The 18,833-nt window shown below is 32.1% G+C and overlaps 2 protein-coding genes across 5 annotated transcripts; both read right to left on the bottom strand.

Moving 5' to 3' along the window:
- Window positions 1-4,768: 4,768 nt before the first annotated feature.
- Window positions 4,769-5,730, bottom strand: LOC106340159 (ethylene-responsive transcription factor 13-like). Its single transcript, XM_013779020.1, has one exon. The coding sequence runs from the start codon at window positions 5,619-5,621 to the stop codon at window positions 4,914-4,916; it is 708 nt and encodes a 235-aa protein (XP_013634474.1). The 5' UTR covers window positions 5,622-5,730; the 3' UTR covers window positions 4,769-4,913.
- A 4,067-nt stretch (window positions 5,731-9,797) lies between these two features.
- Window positions 9,798-13,498, bottom strand: LOC106336896 (serine/threonine-protein kinase D6PKL1-like). Of its 4 annotated transcripts, none has more exons than XM_013775865.1 (3): window positions 13,299-13,498; window positions 11,713-12,789; window positions 9,798-10,900 (listed from the first exon to the last, which is right to left on the bottom strand). In XM_013775865.1, the coding sequence occupies exons 2-3, from the start codon at window positions 12,750-12,752 to the stop codon at window positions 9,991-9,993; spliced, it is 1,950 nt and encodes a 649-aa protein (XP_013631319.1). In that variant the 5' UTR covers window positions 12,753-12,789; window positions 13,299-13,498; the 3' UTR covers window positions 9,798-9,990. The 4 variants fall into 4 exon arrangements, with proteins under 4 accessions (XP_013631319.1, XP_013631321.1, XP_013631320.1 ...); XM_013775867.1 differs by having other exon boundaries at window positions 11,713-12,781; window positions 13,303-13,498; XM_013775866.1 differs by lacking the exon at window positions 13,299-13,498 and adding an exon at window positions 13,156-13,207.
- Between the last annotated feature and the right edge of the window lie 5,335 nt (window positions 13,499-18,833).

Here is an 18,833-nt window from a genome sequence, read left to right as displayed (position 1 = left end):
ATTAAAATAGAATTTTCATTTTTTGAATTTTTCTCAAAATCTATGGGTTAACAACCCCTACGAAATATTTATTTTTCGGTAAATACTCGATATACTGAAGCCTATAATCTTTACAGTTGTTTTAATATTTCTAAACACAGTCTACATTTGTATTAATGTATATTAAGCTTTCTTTCATGGTCCATGTGCATCGTTTAAATTTTTATCAATTAATTTAGTAAAACTTCATAATACTCCCTAAATTTGTAGAGTAACCACTATAAAATCGCTATTTTCTAGAAAAAAACAGAAACAACAAAGGTTCAAAACCTCTTTGACATTCATCATATGTTAATGAAGGACGCAACTATGCATTAAATAGAATTTTCATTTTTTTGATTTTTTTCTCAAAATCTATGGGTTAACTAACCCCTACGAAATATTTAATTTTTCGGTAAATACTCGATATACTGAAGCTTATGATCTTTACTGTTGTTTGAATATTTCTAAACACATTCTATATTTGTAGTAATGTATATTAAACTTTCTTTCATGGTCCATGTGCATCGTTTAAATTTTTGTCAATTAATTTAGTAACACTTCATAATACTCTCTAAATTTGTTGACTAACCACTATAAAATCGTTATTCTCAAGAAAAACGGAAACAACAAAGGTTTCAAACCTCTTTAATATTCATCATAAGTTATTGAAGGATGCAGCTATGCATTAAAATAGAATTTTTATTGTTTTGAATTTTTCTCAAAATCTATTGGCCCTACGAAATATTTAATTTTTAGGTAAATACTCTATATACTGAAGCCTATGATCTTTACTGTTGTTTTAATATTTCTAAACACATTCTATATTTGTATTAATATGTATTAAACCCTCTTTCATGGTACATGGGCATTGTTTAAATTTACTGTCAATTAATTTAATAAAACTTAATAATACTCCCTAAATTGGTTGACTAACCACTATAAAATCGCTATTCTCTAGAAAAACAGAGACAACAAAGGTTCCAAACCTCTTTCACCTTCATTATATGTTGGTGAAGGATGCAAATATGCATTAAATTAGAATTTTCATTTTTTGATTTTTTTTTCAAAATCTATGGGTTAACCCCTACGAAATATTTATTTTTTCGGTAAATTCTCTATATACTGATCATGCCTATGATCTTTACTGTTGTTTTAATATTTCTAAACACAGTATACATTTGTATTAATGTATATTAAACACTCTTTCATGGTCTATGTGCATCGTTTAAATTTTTTGTCAATTAATTTAGTAAAACTTCATAATACTCTCTAAATTGGTTGACTAACCACTATAAAATCGCAATTCTCTAGAAAAACGGAGACAACAAAGGCTCCAAACCTCTTCGACCTTCATCATATGTTAGTGAAGGATGCAACTATTGGTTAAAATAGAATTTTCATTTTTTGAATTTTTCTCAAAATCTATGGGTTAACCCCCTACAAAATATTTAATTTTTCGGTAAATGCTCTATATACTGATGCATATGATCTTTACTGTTGTTTTAATCTTTCTAAACACATTCTATATTTGTATTAATGTATATTAAACTCACTTTCATGGTACATGTGCATCATTTAAATTTTTTTGTCAATTAATTTAGTAAAACTTCTTAATACTCCCTAAATTGGTAGACTAACCACTATAACATCACTATTTTTAGTAAAAACGGAGACAACAAAGGTTCCAAACCTCTTTGACCTTCATCATATGTTAGTGAATGATGCAACTATGCATTAAAATACAATTTTTATTTTTTTGAATTTTTTTCAAAATCTATGGGTTAACAACCCCTACGAAAATATTGAGTTTTTCGGTAAATGTTCTATATAATTAAGTCTATGATCTGTAGTGTTGTTTTAAAATTTCTAAACACATTCGAAATTTGTATTAATGTATATTAAACTCTCTTTTATGGTACATGGACATTGTTTTAATTTATTATCAATTAATTTAGTAAAACTTCATAATAGTCCCTAAATTGGTGGACTAACCACTTTAAAATCGCTATTGTCTAGAGAACGGACACAACAAAGGTTCCAAACTTCTTTTACATTCATCTTATGTTTGTGCATGATGCAGCTATTTATTAAAGTAGTATTGTCATATTTTTGATTTTTTCTCAAACAGTATGAGTTAATCCCTACGAAAATATCGAGTTTTTCGGTAAATGCTCTATATACTAAACTTTATGATCTTTAGTGTTGTTTTAAAATTTCTAAACACATTATGTATTTGTATTAATGTATTCTAGACTTTGATCCGCGCATCCGCGCGGATATATTTTTCAAAAATATGTTTCTATTTGTTTTTCATGTAAAAAATATAAGGGTTATACAAAATACCCGAATCTAAAGAACCGAATCGATCTCGATCCAAAAAAGTAGTACTAAACCCAAACCGAAATTGATTAAATATCCTAATTATTCAAAATTTTGGTTTTTAGAGAACCGAATCTCATCCGAACTGAAGTATTCCAAGTACCCGAATGTATCTGAAATAGATTTATATACTTATATATTTTAACTATTTTTAGATTTAATATATATAAAACATCTAGAATATATATAATACTTTTAACCTGGTTTAAATACTTGAAAATACATACAAATAATCAATAGTAATTATATAAAATAGTAAAAGTATACTTAAAACACCAAAAATATTTATAATAATTATTGATTATCTATCCAAATATTTGAACTAAAGTAATTTATATGTTAAGTTTAGGTATTTTAACATATGTTATTATAATTTATATTTAGTATATTATTTTGCTTATATTTATTGAGAAATTTAAAGTATATAAATATGTAATAAATTTTAAAATTTTAAAAGTAATTTAAAAGGGTGATTCGAACTCGAACCGAACCCGAAAAAATCTGAAGTGAACCCAAACTGAAATTTAGAAATATTAGAATGAGGCTGAAATCATTGACCCCGGAAACCCAAAACTCAAACAGACCTGAACCGAACCCGATTAGGTACCAGGTAGATAGGTTCTCATAATATAATGGACTTCCAAATTTTCTTAAAAATATAAGCCCATTACTTTTTTTCTCTTAATATACTGTTATCCATGTTTCCAAACAAATCTTTTTTTAAACTAAAATCCATGTTTCCAAACAAACATCTTTTTTAAAACTGCAATCCATGTTTCCAAACAAACTTTTTTTTTAACTACAAACAAACTTTTTTAAAAAATTGCTATACATGAGAATCATTTTAATTCTTTATCAATTAATTTTGTAAAACTTCATAATACTCCCTTAATTGGTGGACTAACATACTTCCTCTGTTTCAAAAAAAAATCTATATTTTAGAGAAAAAAAATTCTTTCAAAAAGATATATGTTTTACATTTTCAATGCATAAATTAATTGCAAATTATAAACTTCAAAAAACATAATGGTATTTATAAAGATTTTATTGGTTAAAATTTGTAAGAAATAGTTGATAACGGAAAATAATGCATTGGTAACTAAAATGTGATATGTTTTCTTAATAAGTGTAAAAAACCTAAAACATACATCTTTCTTAAACGGACGGAATACAATTTAATTTAATATGAATAATTATAAAATAGCTTAAAGAGAGAACTAGAAATTAACCTGAATCAATGATAATATGTCAAATAAAAAAATGTATCACTGAAGTTGAATTCTAAAACAATTATTTATCATTATGCATATTATTAAAGAAAAACTTGCAAAATATTCTTGGTGTTGGTATGATGTAAACAGAATTGTCAAACATAAATCAAATAAAAAAAATGTATCACTGAAGTTGAATTCTAAAACAATTATTTATCATTATGCATATTATTAAAGAAAAACTTGCAATATATTCTTGGTATTGGTATGATGTAAACAGAATTGTCAAACATACAGTTTCATACAATGGTGTTGTCAAAAAAATGTTTCATACAATACAATGGTTCATTATGTTACAAGTGTAGTTTAATGTGATACAATTAAATTCGTTAATATTGAAACTCTAATAAAATAGAACAAATAAAATTGTTGATTTGTATTACTAGAGCTTAATCCATGCACCTGTATCCACGCGCCCTTGCGGATTTGATTTTTACTTCTTTTTTTATAAATTGTTTAGTGACATTTTTAAACATATAGATCATTTAGATATTTTTAAGTCCCTGCAAACTTACCCGGACCGGAAGAATCCAACTTGAATCCAGTCCGAAAATTTATAATATCTAAACATAGTTTAATTTTAAAATCCAAAAATTTGATACTCGTAAAAACCGATCTGTATCTGAACGTATAATTGAATGTCCATGTCTAGCTGATTATGTAAATAAATAAATAAATAAAATTTTGTTAACCAGTTTGAATTTTTGTCTCTAATTGAACAATTTCGTTTAAACACGTGAAATTATTATGGTTAATACGTAAAACAAATGACATCGAAATACTATGGTAAATACAATTAGTGAAATAGTTTGTAAGAGTGAAAAAGAATGTAAAATATATAATAAACCACTTAAATGAAAACAATAAATGAACTGGTTAGAATTAGTTAAAAAGAATAAAAATTTGTAAAAACCTACTTAAAAATAGAAAAATATTATTATGTACTTCAGTTTTAATATAATATATTACTAATTAAATCAATATTAAAAATGAGAAATTGTTTGAAATAATTGGATATTGTTTTTCAAATATAAATATAAATATAAATATGAGTATTCAATTGAAACTACTAATTAGGAAAAGGAAAAAAAGGTCCATATTGATTTTCCATCACATTGCATATAATACATATGATCAAAACCTCTCTTGATCGTATAATCGACCAATAAATTAGACTCTTACACACAAATGAATTTTTACTCAGTGATAATCTTTTATTTAATTAAAATCATTAAACAATTATCAGAAATACGAATATCCCGACTGGTCCATTAAATAACCACCATCCGAGTACAACTGATCCACCGTGAAGCCCAACTCAGGTACAACGAAGCTAGACTCCCCTTCCTCCACGTGTCCCACACTCTTCTGCTCCGGCGACGAGTAATCCGAGACAGACGGCTCCGGCGAGCGACGGCGAGGCCTGATCCTAACCGGCTCGTACTCGCAAGTCCCAATCAAATGCGGAAAGTTCAGCTTAGCTTTCGATCCCTTGAGCTGAAACGCCGCTCGGTCGTACGCCACCGCCGCGTCCTCCGGCGTCTCGTAGGTCCCGAGCCAGACTCTAGCTCCGTTCTTCTTTGGATCCCTGATCTCCGCCGCGAACTTCCCCCACGGCCTCCTCCTCACTCCCCTGTACTGCATTCCCTTCTGCCTCGCCGCCGGTCGCGATCCGCTCGCCGCCGCAGTCGCCGTCGCCGTCGTTGGTTTCACTTCCTCCGCAACCACCGGGGGAGGGACGGCGGGGGTCCAGCCGGAGCTGAAGGCGTCGCGGAGAGTGTTGTAGATAGCCATGTCTTGCGAGTCGTCGACGCTCAACGGCAGATCGCTCCAGCTGTCGTTTAAGATGACGTTGCTGAAACTCGGGTTCCGGTAGAAAACGGGCGGGTTAACGCCGTTAGTAACGGAATCAGCTGAGTTTGTTAAGTCGTTATAATCAAAACCTGACATTTGATAATAAGATGATTTAGTCTTAATCTCTTAATTAATGGACTTGAGCGCTTCTGAATCAGAGAGAAGGTTTTAGAGAGTGAAAGCTGCTGAAGAATGAAGTGGAAAGCACACTTGCGGAGAAGATTTATAAAGGTCGGATCTATGAGAGTCTGAGAAGGTCCATGGAAGGTTCTTTGAGTTTGATACGACGTCGTACCTTTGGGATATAGAGAGAGGTTTACGCTCTCAGAAGCTTCGTTTTTTTCCCTCGTTGTTTAAAATAGAACGTGACAGAATATTTAGTTATTGATTTTGTTTTTACTTTTAGTCTTTGTCTTTTTCAACACTTTTTCTTTTCTTTTTGTATTAATAATCATTTTTATAACGATCATCTTGCTCGTGGATTTCTGTTTGTTTGTTTAATACTCGTGTTCATTGATTACTAGGATCCGGAATTGTAACAAAACGATAAACTATAACACATATTCGAAAATTGTAAGAAATTGGTTTTGTGTAAAAGTGTTATTTCTCTTTTTTATCATTTATCTTTTTTTTGGAATATTTTATCCTTTATCGTTTTCCTTCTAGAATCGTTCTACTTCTGTAATTAAATAAAAACTAAAATTTAAATTCATTCGTATCTTGAAATTGTGAGATATCAAACAAAGTACTACATTGGACATTAAACAAAAGAAAATCTAATATATAAAGAGATGTCCAACTCTAATTAGTACGAGACATTTTGGGAAAGAAACAAAAGAAAAAGCACTATCTCATTGAAATGTTCTATCCAAATCCATGCCGATTTGTCTAAAGCCCAAAGTGGACAATATCGTACTAATCAAACAATAAATATTGGATATGGATTTAATAAATTCGAACATTGGTATCAGAGCACCAGGTTTGACGAAGATCTGCAAGAAAACCACAATAACTTTCAAGTAAGAGACCTTTCAAGGTGGAAGAAAAGGTATGTGACAGAAATAAGTCAAGATCATGGAACCTATAACCTTCGAGTAGGAATAGAGACCTTTCAAGGTAGAAAACAAGGTCTGTAGCAAAAATAAGTCAAGATCACGGAACATGTAATGACATTCTCAAAGGATCGAGATGTTGTGGGAGGCGCATTCTCAAAAGAAAGAAACACACGAGATGAGTGTGGTTATTAGTTTGAGAGGAAGAATGTGAGATATAAAACAAAGTACAACATTGGAAATTTGACAAAAGTCTAATATATAAAGAGATGTCTAGCTTGTATGATGATTTTTGGAAAGAAAACCAAAAGTAAATCTATACGGGCTTGTCTAAAATACAAAGTGGACAATATCATATTAATCAAACAATATAGAGTTAGACATAGATTTAATAAATCCCAACAGGAATGTAAATGAAAGTCGATAAAAAAAAAGAATGTAAATGAAACAGTGGTTTACTTGAATATAAATTAAATAGTAATTTTTAGTCGATCATCTTTTTAACTTGTCAATATCAAATCTTAACCTTTTGAATATTCAACATTACATATTAGAAAAAAAGCTTATTATATATTAGAAATACTTGCAACGCGCAACACAATAGTGGAAGTCAACAAAAGTAATAGAAACTAACTAAGATACGTTAAAACAACGACAGGTCTATTCAAGATTTTCTCAGGTATAGAATTTATTTTGTAATTAATTATGTGAATCAATAAAGCATAAGCTCCCCGGGTTTTAATATTTACCAGAGCTGAGCTTGATCCGCGCACCAACGCTGATGTATATTTTTATTTTTTATAAGTGATAATATATTTTAAAATTTACCCGTTTAAATAATGGTTTAATATAACATTTCTAAACACAATAATTTTATAGTTTATATTGAGTAATTTTTTTTTATCTTGTAAACCATCAATTGTATCATCCATATTTTTAAAATATGATCCGTATATCCACACAAATATATTTTTATTTTTATGGATCAAAATTTTGTGATAATGCATAACTAAATGGTTGTATATACTGTTTAATATATATGGTCTTATATATTTTCTACTTTTTAACATTTATCATACTGAATTTACATTGGACTATTATTTATATGAAAATATATGTAACATAATATATTTATACATTAATCTATATATTATATAAATATTTTTTGTAACTTTTGTTTTAGTTATTACTTATAAATAATAAAAATATGATTATATTAAAACAATATTTTCCATTAACTATTTAAAGTTAGATATAGGTTAGTTAATATGGAATTAATTATTATGTATATATGGAATTAGTAAAATAATTACCATATAAAGTATGTATTTAATTACGAAATGTGTATATGGAATTAATTATTTTAAAACACACATATTAAATAAGAAATACAAAGAATATTAAAAGCTATGTTTATTAATTATTGTTGCCATGATTTTTTAGGTAAAATTTGATTTTGAAAATGCATTAATTGAAGAGAAAAAACAAAGATCCTAAAAAGTAGGTTAATTAATAACTTCAATGGCATGTCATTGTAAATATAGTGGAAAATTAAGGTGTAATCTAATTTTGTACTTCTATTTTAATAGATTAGATCGTTTTCAAAAGAGAGATAAACTATAAAGAACACCACAATTTTCACGTGCCAACAAACGTTGTAGAATACTAATATTAAAATTCTGACATGGAAAGGAGATGTCGTAATCGTAGGTCAAAGACACGTTTTGGTAAGTGCGACTTGTGCTTTACTCACCCTATTCGTTGTACCATCTCTATACAAACAAAAGAAAAGCATTTAAATAACTTCTACTTGAGTTTTCTTTAGTGTTTTACCTAATAAAAAACAGTTAAAAACATTGGTAGGAAGCTGACCGACATGATAGATTCTGTTATCTAAATTGTGCTTCAATAATGGGCCAAAGGCCCATCAATTGATACCCCTCATGAAAAGCCCGTTAAAATTTCTGTTCAATCCAGATCAAGGAGAGTAGAATGGGACCAACGTTTAACGCAACAACTTGGAGTTATAGACAATTTGGAGTCTTATGAGTTACGAGGCAAGACAACAGTTCACTCCACATCGCTGCTCGGGACAGGAAAGGGTCACATCATAAAAACAACACAAAACAATCTATTAATATGTGTGAAAATATGTTTAGAATTGAGTCCTTTCGACCCCAAACTTGATTAAAAAAGAACATAGTTGAATATCATAGATTATGATTTTAATGGTTATATCCGTTATCGCATGTTGTTCGATAGATATCATAGATTATGGAGAAAACTTTATTCAAGTCCAAACATGTTTAATAAAAAAAGGGATTTATTTTTAGAAAAAAAAACAAAAATAGCACTAAATCAAGTTTTTGTTCTCAAACTAACATTCAAGATCAAAAGTCACAAAAATAGCACTTAATGTTTTATCAAAAATCACAAACTTAGGGGTTAAAGTTAAAGGGTGGGGTTTAGGATTTAGGATTTAGAGTTTAGAGTTTAGAGTTTAGGGTTTAGAGTTTAGGGTTTAGGGTTTAGGATTCAGGATTTAGAGTTTAGGGTTTAGGGTTTAGGGTTTAGAGTTGAGAAATGAGGTTTTGGGGATAAGATTTCAAATTTTGAAAAATAAAAAAATTAAAATTTTCAAAGGGTAAACTTAGAAATGTGCTATTTTGGTCATTTTAATTTTTGAGTGCTATTTTTGTAATATAAATTTAGAAAGGTGTTATTTTGGAGATTTGTTCTTATTTTTATGTGAATTTTTTTTTAATTAACGTGACTGAATGAAGCCCGTTGTGATGTGGGATACCATTTTAATTATTAAAAACCGTGAAACAAAATCATTCTAGTATTAATGTATTTGGAAAACCTAACCTAATTTCGGTGTGAAGTTTTTTTTTTTTTGACAACTTTTGGTGTGAAGTTTATCATTGATTTCTGGTGAAGTTGTATATTTTCTAATGGTTTATGTGTTTTCAAGAGTTTTGTTTTGTTTTTTTAATGCAGATATATTCTATCAATTCTTCTATTATCGTTTTTGATAGATTTTATTGAATAAAAGAAGCTTCAGACAAAAAAATACCATTAGTGATTCGTATTAGATCATATAATAGCTTTTGCTTTTGGACCACCAACCAAAACATGCATGGCAGTGACATAACGAGCTATATTTGGGTCAAAAGAAAAAGGGACTCAGACAAGCACATCAGTAGTAGTACCAAAGGAAATAATTCCAGACTTGGAGCTTTCCATGTCCTTACAAAAGTGTTTGGTTTACATGGAAGAAAGATTTAAGGGACCATGTCCACTCTTATCTATTGAAGCCTTGAGACATAGTTACCATATATATATATATATATATAGCTGACATAAGAAGACTATAAATGCTAATTACGTGACCAAACACAAACAACAAAGCTTCAGAAAAACTCAAAATCTAGAAATTTACCACCAGCTTTTGTATCTCCTCCTGCTCCTGCTGATGCTGCTGATATTACTGGTGGTGGTGCTCCCATCATTCTCTTGCTATTACTACCAAACCCGACCGGATCAATCGGCCCATACTTTGGAGGCGGTTCAATCTCCATCTGCCTCGGCACTTCAGGAGGAGTACCACACCTTATCAACGCCCAATTCACTCCTTCAAAAAACGGATGCTGCTTAATCTCCGTCGCTCCTCTCTTTGTCCCCAACCTATTCTTCGGATCTTTCACCAGCAAAGCCTGAACCAAGTCCCTCCCCGCGTAACTAGTCGCCGGCGACTCAGGGAACTTCAACTGCTCTCCCACCACATTAAACAGAGTAGCTCTGTTTCCTGATCCTTTAAACGGCGTCTTCCCATAAAGAAGCTCATGAACAAAGATCCCAAAAGTCCACCAGTCAACCGCGCTTCCGTGTCCTTCTCCCTTGATGATCTCCGGAGCTAAGTACTCGTGCGTTCCGACGAAGGACATGGACCTCGTGTTAGGCTCGGCCACCAGCTCGGGGAGGGAACCCGAGTGCGATCTGGAGACATCCGTCTGCGTTTTACTACGCGTCTTGTTGTTCTTTTTGCTCTTGTTTGAGAAGATGCTGCGCGGTGAGAAGCATGATGTGGTGGGCTCCATCATGCAAGAGGGTTGGACGCAGAAGGCGCCGCGTTTGGATGGATCGGAGTCGAATGTTTTGATCAGGGTTGGGGAAACTGCGCATCTGAGGGAGAGGTCGAAGTCTGATAGCATTATGTGACCGTCGTCTCGGACCAGAACGTTCTCGGGTTTTAAGTCTCTGTAGACAACACCTAGCATGTGGAGATACTCGAGTGCTAGTAACACCTCTGCAGCGTAAAATCTGCCAAGAAGACAACAATGTGAAACATATATAAGAAAGTGAGATTACAGTCTTCATTAGCAACAGGCAAAATATCCGGATCCTAAAAACCAAACAGTACCCGACCCGAAAAACTAGTACTGAATCTGAATCGAAAATGATTAAATATCCGAAAGGATCCAAAATTTTAATATCCGCAGATATCCGAATCAGAATTATGTATTAAATGTACATAAATAGTTAATACATTATATATCCGAATCAGAATTATGTAATTAAATGTATTAACTATTTTAGATTGAATATCTATAAAATATTGAAATACTTGAAAATATTTAAAAATTATCCAAATGTAACTAACAACACATAATCATATGAAAACAGCCAAAAATACTTAAAACACTGGAAATATCCAAAATATATACATGTTTTCCACCTAAATATCAAAATTGAACCAACTTTCATGTTAATTTTAGGTAGTTAGTACTACATTATTCAAATTTATATGTTATATATTATTTTTATTTTTGGATTTTGAGAATATTAAGGCATATTTTAATTTTTGAAATTTTTACCTAATTTAAATGGGTAACCGAACCCGCAAGGATCCAAACCGAACTAAAATTTATAAATATAATCAGGCTTAAATCTCTATCTCCGAAAACCCGAATAGATCCACACCTGAATCCGAAACTAAAATTTACAAATACACGAATGAAACTTAAATCTATATCCCCGAAAACTTAAAACCCGAATAGATCCGAACATGACAGAACAGTACACCATCAATGTGAATGAAACTAAGCTTTTGAGAATACTGAAACCAAACATACCTCGCAGCATACTCAGAGAAATGCTTCCCAGGCTGACGCTGCCTCAAAGCATGCAGATCACCACCCGGACAATACTCCATCACCAAACACGAGAACCTATCCGTCTCGAAATGAGCATACAACGTCGGCAAAAACGGATGATCCAACAGCTGCAGAATCTCCCTCTCGGTCTGAGCCCTACTCAGCTTCTTCCTATCCTCAAGAGAAGCTTTATCCATCACTTTGACCGCAAAAACACACCTAGTCCCACTCAGCTCGGCTAGATAAACGCTCCCTATGTCCCCACACCCTAACCGCCTCAGCAGCTTGAAGTGACTCATCCCTAGAACCCCGTCTCGTGCCCGTACAGCCGTTATTGCATTCCACCTCGGATCATTCCCTTTGTGCGGCTTGTTGAGACTTCCCGTGAAGCTGCTCCAGCTGCTCTCTTCACTGAGCCCGCTACTGTCGCTTGCACTCGTCTTGGCGCTTTCGAACATGTAGCTCTTGTCCATGCTGAACACTACATCGCTCCTCTGCGTGGAGGAGGAGCTGTTGGCGATGCTCATGGCTCTGACGCTGCTGTTGTGTGGACTAGAATCCCAAACGCATTCCTTGTCTGATTGATCTGTGTTGTGCGACGCACGAGGCATAGAGAATGGAGACGGTGACGTGGCAGTTGTTATGAGATCCATGTCGTCTGGCTCTGGAGGGTGGCTAACGCCACGGAAGGAGCTGGAACCAGGTTCTTCAGACATATCATCAGCATCAGCAGCAGCAACGATCTCTTCAATCTCCAGGAGAGGATAGTTTGTTGACCTTACCACAGGCTCAAACTCTTGAAACTCGTTATGGTTACCACCAAACTCTTCTCTGTGCACGTTGAGTACTAAGCCGAGTTCTCTGCCTAGTGTTGTTGTAGTTGGGTTGATTGGTCTTCCTCCTGTGTTGTTGTACTCCAAATGCATAGAAGCATCTCTACTTTCAAAGTATCGTCTTCTTGAGACAGGAGCTTTACTAGGAAGTCTCTTAAGCTCGGAAACTCTCTCCATATCCAGCATTCATACAATCTTTAACTCCAAATCAATCTCTTTATACCTTATAAAAAAGCCAAAAAATGTCAACTAAAATTAATCTCTGAGCTCCATCAACATAAACACTAGAGAGATACAAACAAAACCTAATAATTAATCCGGGTTCTTAAATTGGAGTTCTTTGCAGAAATTAAAAAACTGTTTATTTTAGTTAAAGTAGGAAAGTCTTTATTTAAGAACCCGTTCTTAACTTTTTAATTAAAAATTAAGAAACAGTTCTTTAACTTCCGCTAACAAATATATCTGAAGAGGTTCATGCTCCAATGTCTAGAACCAATGTTCTGAATCTTGTGGGGAAAAAAAAAATATATATATATAACTAAGCAAAAAAAAAGAAGCACACACGAGTAACACGTGATCTGGTAATAACCTTCAGGACTATGGTTTCAAGACAAAGAAGTGAACATGTCTGTGTTACGATCTGTGATTTTCAGAGACCTTGTGACGAGAATCTAAATAAAAAAAAGAAAGAGTAAGAGTTTTTGGATTGGTGAAGAGATTTAGAATCGTTACCAACCGGAAACAAGAGACGAAGATCGCCGAGAATCGTGAGATCGAGTACAATGCAGGAGACGCCGAGAGAGATTTATCACCGGAAAATCGATATGAAGCAGAGAGAGAGAGAATGAAAGAAGAAGAAGCCCAACTCAAAGTTCGAGAATTGAGAGTCGAAAAGCTCTTAAAGTCTCTTGCTTTATTACGTGTGGGCGCTATCTATAATCTATCTAGCTATGCTTGCTGCTACTGACGACGGTAACGGAGAAATATTAATTATTATTTTTTAATTAAAGAAAAAGAAAAAGAAAAGGAGAGTGAGAGCGGGGTCCAGTCATTAAAGTGGGACCGACATGTGTTCCTTCTTCAACCTACAATTTGGTCTGAGACGTTTCTTTTGTTCTGTTTTTTTATCAGAAGTTTTTTTTTTCTGAGAGATTCCGGTTTGCTTTTTTTTTTTCCCCAACTATTATAACTTGGTTTAGTTTCATCACTAAAATCTTTGAATAAACCACTTTTTTAATACATTAGAGGATCTTGCTGATTACTACAAACCAAACTTATAACAAAAAAAACAAAGGGTGGTACATAGTATTTATGAATAATATAAAACAAAAGTTTATTTTGTGGGAGATGTGAAACTATTCCTTTTGTTGTGAATAGTGAAAGAAAGAGGCAAAGAATCAAAACCTTGTGGATTTTTGATAACAATTTATTATTTTTTTTAACTATCAAGTGTGTTATTAACTGTTTGAACGTTATACAATGCAATTTTCTTTCTAAAAATTCAAAATAACCTACAATCCAAAAAAGAAAGAAACAAATCATAGAAGAAAAAAAGAAGAAAATGAAAGCTGGCTAGGGCATCTGGTTCGGCTGACTCCACATGGATTCTCATCTTTTATGTCCCATCTTCGAAATAACCATCATTTTTTTCTCTTTCTCTCTAGTCCATTTTTAAAAGTACAATTCAATACTATTCTTGTTATTTTTTTTATGTCTAGCACCCTTTTCACAAACTTTTTTTTTTTTTTTTTTTTTTTAACCAGGTGGTGGGTTCGGGCCTTCGGCCCTACTCCCTCCCCCTAGGCCCGGAGCCAGCCTGCGTCTGTACCGGTTAAGGCCCTGGACACTCCTCCTACGGTAGATCGAACCCACTACATATGTTAGTTCATTAGATTTTTCTTATTTTTCTCCACATTTCCCATCACTCTTCCCTTTTCTTTCTAGTAGTATTTCTTTTCTGCCCTACGTCTTTGTCTTTACTTGAACATTTGTTCATAGAATTTTTGTCTGGTCACCGCTTGAAGAACAATTAAAAATAAAAAGAAGTGGAGTAGGTACAGTAGAATGTGATTAACAACTATAGTTATCAACTTTAGAGTATAATGAGATAGTTATGATGAGTAAACATGGAAGCTAAAACTTTTAGAACTAGTGAGAAATTAAAGTTAGAAATTTCACGTCAGATATATAATATTGAAAATTTCAAAAGTTTGTTGATAATAAAAAATATTTCATTAATCGTATCTCTTCAATTCCACTAAATTATGCTAAATCTACTCTCCTAGTGCAGGTGGTGGCATATTAATAGTGTGTTTATAATGGAACAGTTGTTGAGTTCCAATTGACGTTATATTTGAAAGCAATTATTAGTGGACATTGTTATGTGAGTTAAACAATAAGAAAGTATAATATTATTGTCTGAATGTCAGCAATAAGAATAATAGTACATGGTTAATTTTAAAAGGCCAATGTTGGACCTCGACGCTCTAATCATGTTGGGCTTAGTGATGATGATTTATTTGTCTGCAAAGTAAATAAAAGCTGCTAAGATAACTATATTATAATTTTTCAAAAAATTTACACTGCTAATAATGTATCTATACTATATTTTTGGGGTCAAATACTACTAATTATTTAATTTGGAAAGCTGAGGGTATTAGAGATGTACGGGTAAAAGCAATACTAATACGAATCAGATGGATTGCGCGTGGATTGAGGGGTTCTATGTCTGGTCCAGTTTTTCTTTATCTTTATATCTGTAACCAAACGGTCCAAAACACATGCAGTGTCCCGTCCTTTTTATTTACTTAGGACAAATTTAAATGTCCTTCGAATATGTAATAGGATCAAATTTAGATTTACCCCTATAGATAAATAGGACTTAAAAGAGAGAAAAAAAAACGAGTCGTGATATTTCGTTCTAACACTAGTAAACAACAGTATATACTATATGTTTGTTGAGTTTCATAATCATCTGTTTTCTTTGTATAACATCATATTACCTCCATTTCGATATGAGTCTTATTCATTTCATACAAATCGACAGAAGTTCACAATTTCTATATTATAAAAATAGTTATCTATGGCTGTTGTGTATTAGGTGGGACTAATACGTTTCGACTACTTAGTCATATTATGTTTGAGAAACAAACAAAATTCGTTGTACATCAGATCTTCTATTATTTTCCATAAAAGTAGTATGTAGTTTCTTTAGATTCATCAAAGTTATACACATCTTTATAGGTTTCTTGAGCTGATACATGTGAATATGTAGTCGAAGGTTCTATAAAATGCATGTGTTTTCAAGTAAACAAAAAATGAACTCACACTTTTTTTTTTCATAACCGAGTGTCCTGGTCCCACGGAGATGGTCCAGACTAGAGACCGAAACGGTCAAGGACCAGCAAGCTGATCACTATGTGAGTCACCGTCTCGGGCGCTGGGGTTCCGCATGTGAATTCTCCAGTGGCAGGGATTCGAACCCATGTGGCGGAACTCACAACCGTGAGCCCTTTACCACCAGAGCTAGAAGCCTCGCTTAATAAACTCACACTTGTATGAAGCCTCGGTTAATGAACTCACACTTGTATGAAATTTAGTGATCGATCTTAGAAACTTTTTTGTTTTCAACCATTTAACAAGAGTCTTTGGTAATGATGTTTTTTTTTGTAGTTAGTTATGTGGAATCAGTGGGTGCGAATGTTTTTGTTTTTTTTTAGTTAGCTTTGGTATCTTTTAAGCGTGGAGCCTTGAATCTGAGCCTTCTCTTTTCTTGAAAAGCACTTAAGAAAATAAAGAAGGGTTTGAAACTTTGTACACAAAAGAATAGACTTATCGAAACAATACAAAGGAGAAAAAGCAAATTGTGGACTCTTTTCTGATTCCATCCTCATCACATTGTGCTTTATTCTTTCCACATACATCATTATTTATCATGAACCTTTTGTAGAATAAGCCTGAATAACCCGAAGGGTCTTGGTATAACTGGAATAAGCTTACATTTGCCAATTCCGCCGAATCCATATTTGTAAGTGCATGTACACACTTTCTTAAAAGGCAATTGATTTTAGATAATTAGATCTATTTTTTTTTGTCAGCTAATTAGATCTATTAAAAAAACTATTATCAAATAATTAAACTAGTTTCCACCATTTGCTATATATATGGACTTAAGGGTCTAATTCTACAGTTCAGTATGAATGATTTATGTTCTACTAATCCGCCACAATACAATAAAAATTTCAGCATATCTGAAAAAACTATATTACGAAGAGATTTATTTATTGTGAACTTAACAGGCAACATGTTTGAAAGTGGCCAAGGATTTTTGTTTAATCCAAGTATTTCCAGCAAAACAATGTTTTCAGAGTATTTCATAATACCATTCGGTTGAGGAATATAAAAATCCGATTATTTCCTTAATTATATGGAAATACCATTCGTTTGAAAACACTAAGCCCAAGAGGAATCTATAAAAGCTACAGTATCATGGATTAAAAAAAAGCTATATATTTTGGTTTGTAAGGGTTATGTATAGTGGAAAATTCTCAATTCAGTGGTTTGATTGAGGTTTTATAATAATCCTACACCATAAATTCAGGTTTTAAGTTTTGGAGAAAGCTATTTATTAACAATTATTCAGATTAGTGAAGAAAAAGATATATATAGATATTAACAATTATGGAGATTAATAAAAAAATATGTTCGAGTGAATATATTGTAAGATACTAAACATGTGTGTTCATCTTCTTGTTTCTTGCCAGTAAAGGGAAGATGTTTCGATTGCCGAAGTCTAATTGGTGAAAACCCTAAATGCAATCTAGATGGTTCTTGTAACCATGAAAATTGTGGCGTTTTTGGCTGTTACGAGATCAGTGCCTGTCCAACATTCTCAATTTTTTCTTGATGCCCTCATTAAAAAAATTTTCTTGATGCCCTCATTAAAAATTCATGTAAAAAAATTTTATGCCCTATATACAACTAAAATTTTCGTTTAAAATATGATGCCCTAAGTGGTCGCTTCCCTCGCGCTCGAGACCGGTGAGATGACCGAGAAACTGTTTTATGGACAGTGTTGTCGGGTTCTTGAATATGAATGATGTCAAACATAAAGGATTTATTTTTAGGTTCACCGACCAATATGATTGTGTTATTTCATATTTGATATTTTTTAAAAAAGAAAATAAAATTTTGTCAAATTATAAGATAAAAAATGTTTTTAATATTAAAAGGTAAAAATAAATAAATAAAATAGTAGTAATTAAAAAATATATATTTTTAACGTCGTTAGCAAAACACTAAACCCTAAAACCTAATTCTTAAATCCGAAATCCTTGGGTAAATCCTAAACCCTTGGATAAATCCTAAACTCTAAATCAAAATCACTAAATACTAAAACACTCAAGCGTTTAGGGTTTAGGATTTAGGGTTTAGTGTTTAGTGTTTTTATTTAGAGTTTAAGATTTATCCAAGGGTTTAGAGTTTACCCAAGAGTTTCGGGTTTAGGATTTAAGGTTTAGGATTTAGGATTTAGTGTTTTGCTGGCGACGTTAAAAATATTTTTTTTTCTGTAATTAATATTTTTTTTATTTAAAAAAAAACATAATATAACTTGACAATATTTTGTTTTATTTTTTAAAAAATATCAAATTTGAAATAATGAAATTTTATTGGTCGGTGAAGTCAGAACCAAAGAATAACTCAACATAAAGGCTGGTCCAATACATAACCTCCTACGACTCCGTAAGAGTCCCACAAGATAATAAGATAGATTTATGTAAAAATGGATCCAAAAAAATCATCTTAAACCAAACAATTTTAATCCAAATATATTATTCTGATCCAAATGAAATACTCCGACTCTACTGAGTCCATTAGAATTTATACAGAGATTCGTTTTTGCTTTCAAAATTTTGGGCCCAGTCCGCAGAGTTTAATTTTTCTAATCCGAACAGAATATATGAATATCCCCTGTATATTATTTGTGAAACATTACAACTTCTTTTTATAGCCACATATCATCATTAGGATGATTCTTAGAATTACTAGAGAAATATGTTGGTCCATCTAATTATATAATAAATTTTTTATTAAACTAACCATAAATTCATTATTAATGTCATTTATTATTTCTTTAAATAAAAATTACGGAATTGCCTAATGTGGATAAATTATATATGACAATTAATGATTTTGAATAATAAAGATCTGATAAAAAAATATATCTTGTATCAAATTTGTTTAATTTAAAACTATTAAAATAACTTT

The sequence above is a fragment of the Brassica oleracea genome, chromosome C4, assembly GCF_000695525.1.
Source record: "Brassica oleracea var. oleracea cultivar TO1000 chromosome C4, BOL, whole genome shotgun sequence".
NCBI lineage: Eukaryota > Viridiplantae > Streptophyta > Magnoliopsida > Brassicales > Brassicaceae > Brassica > Brassica oleracea.
Note: the sequence above shows the minus strand (reverse complement) of the source record. Positions and strands in the feature narration are given on the sequence as shown.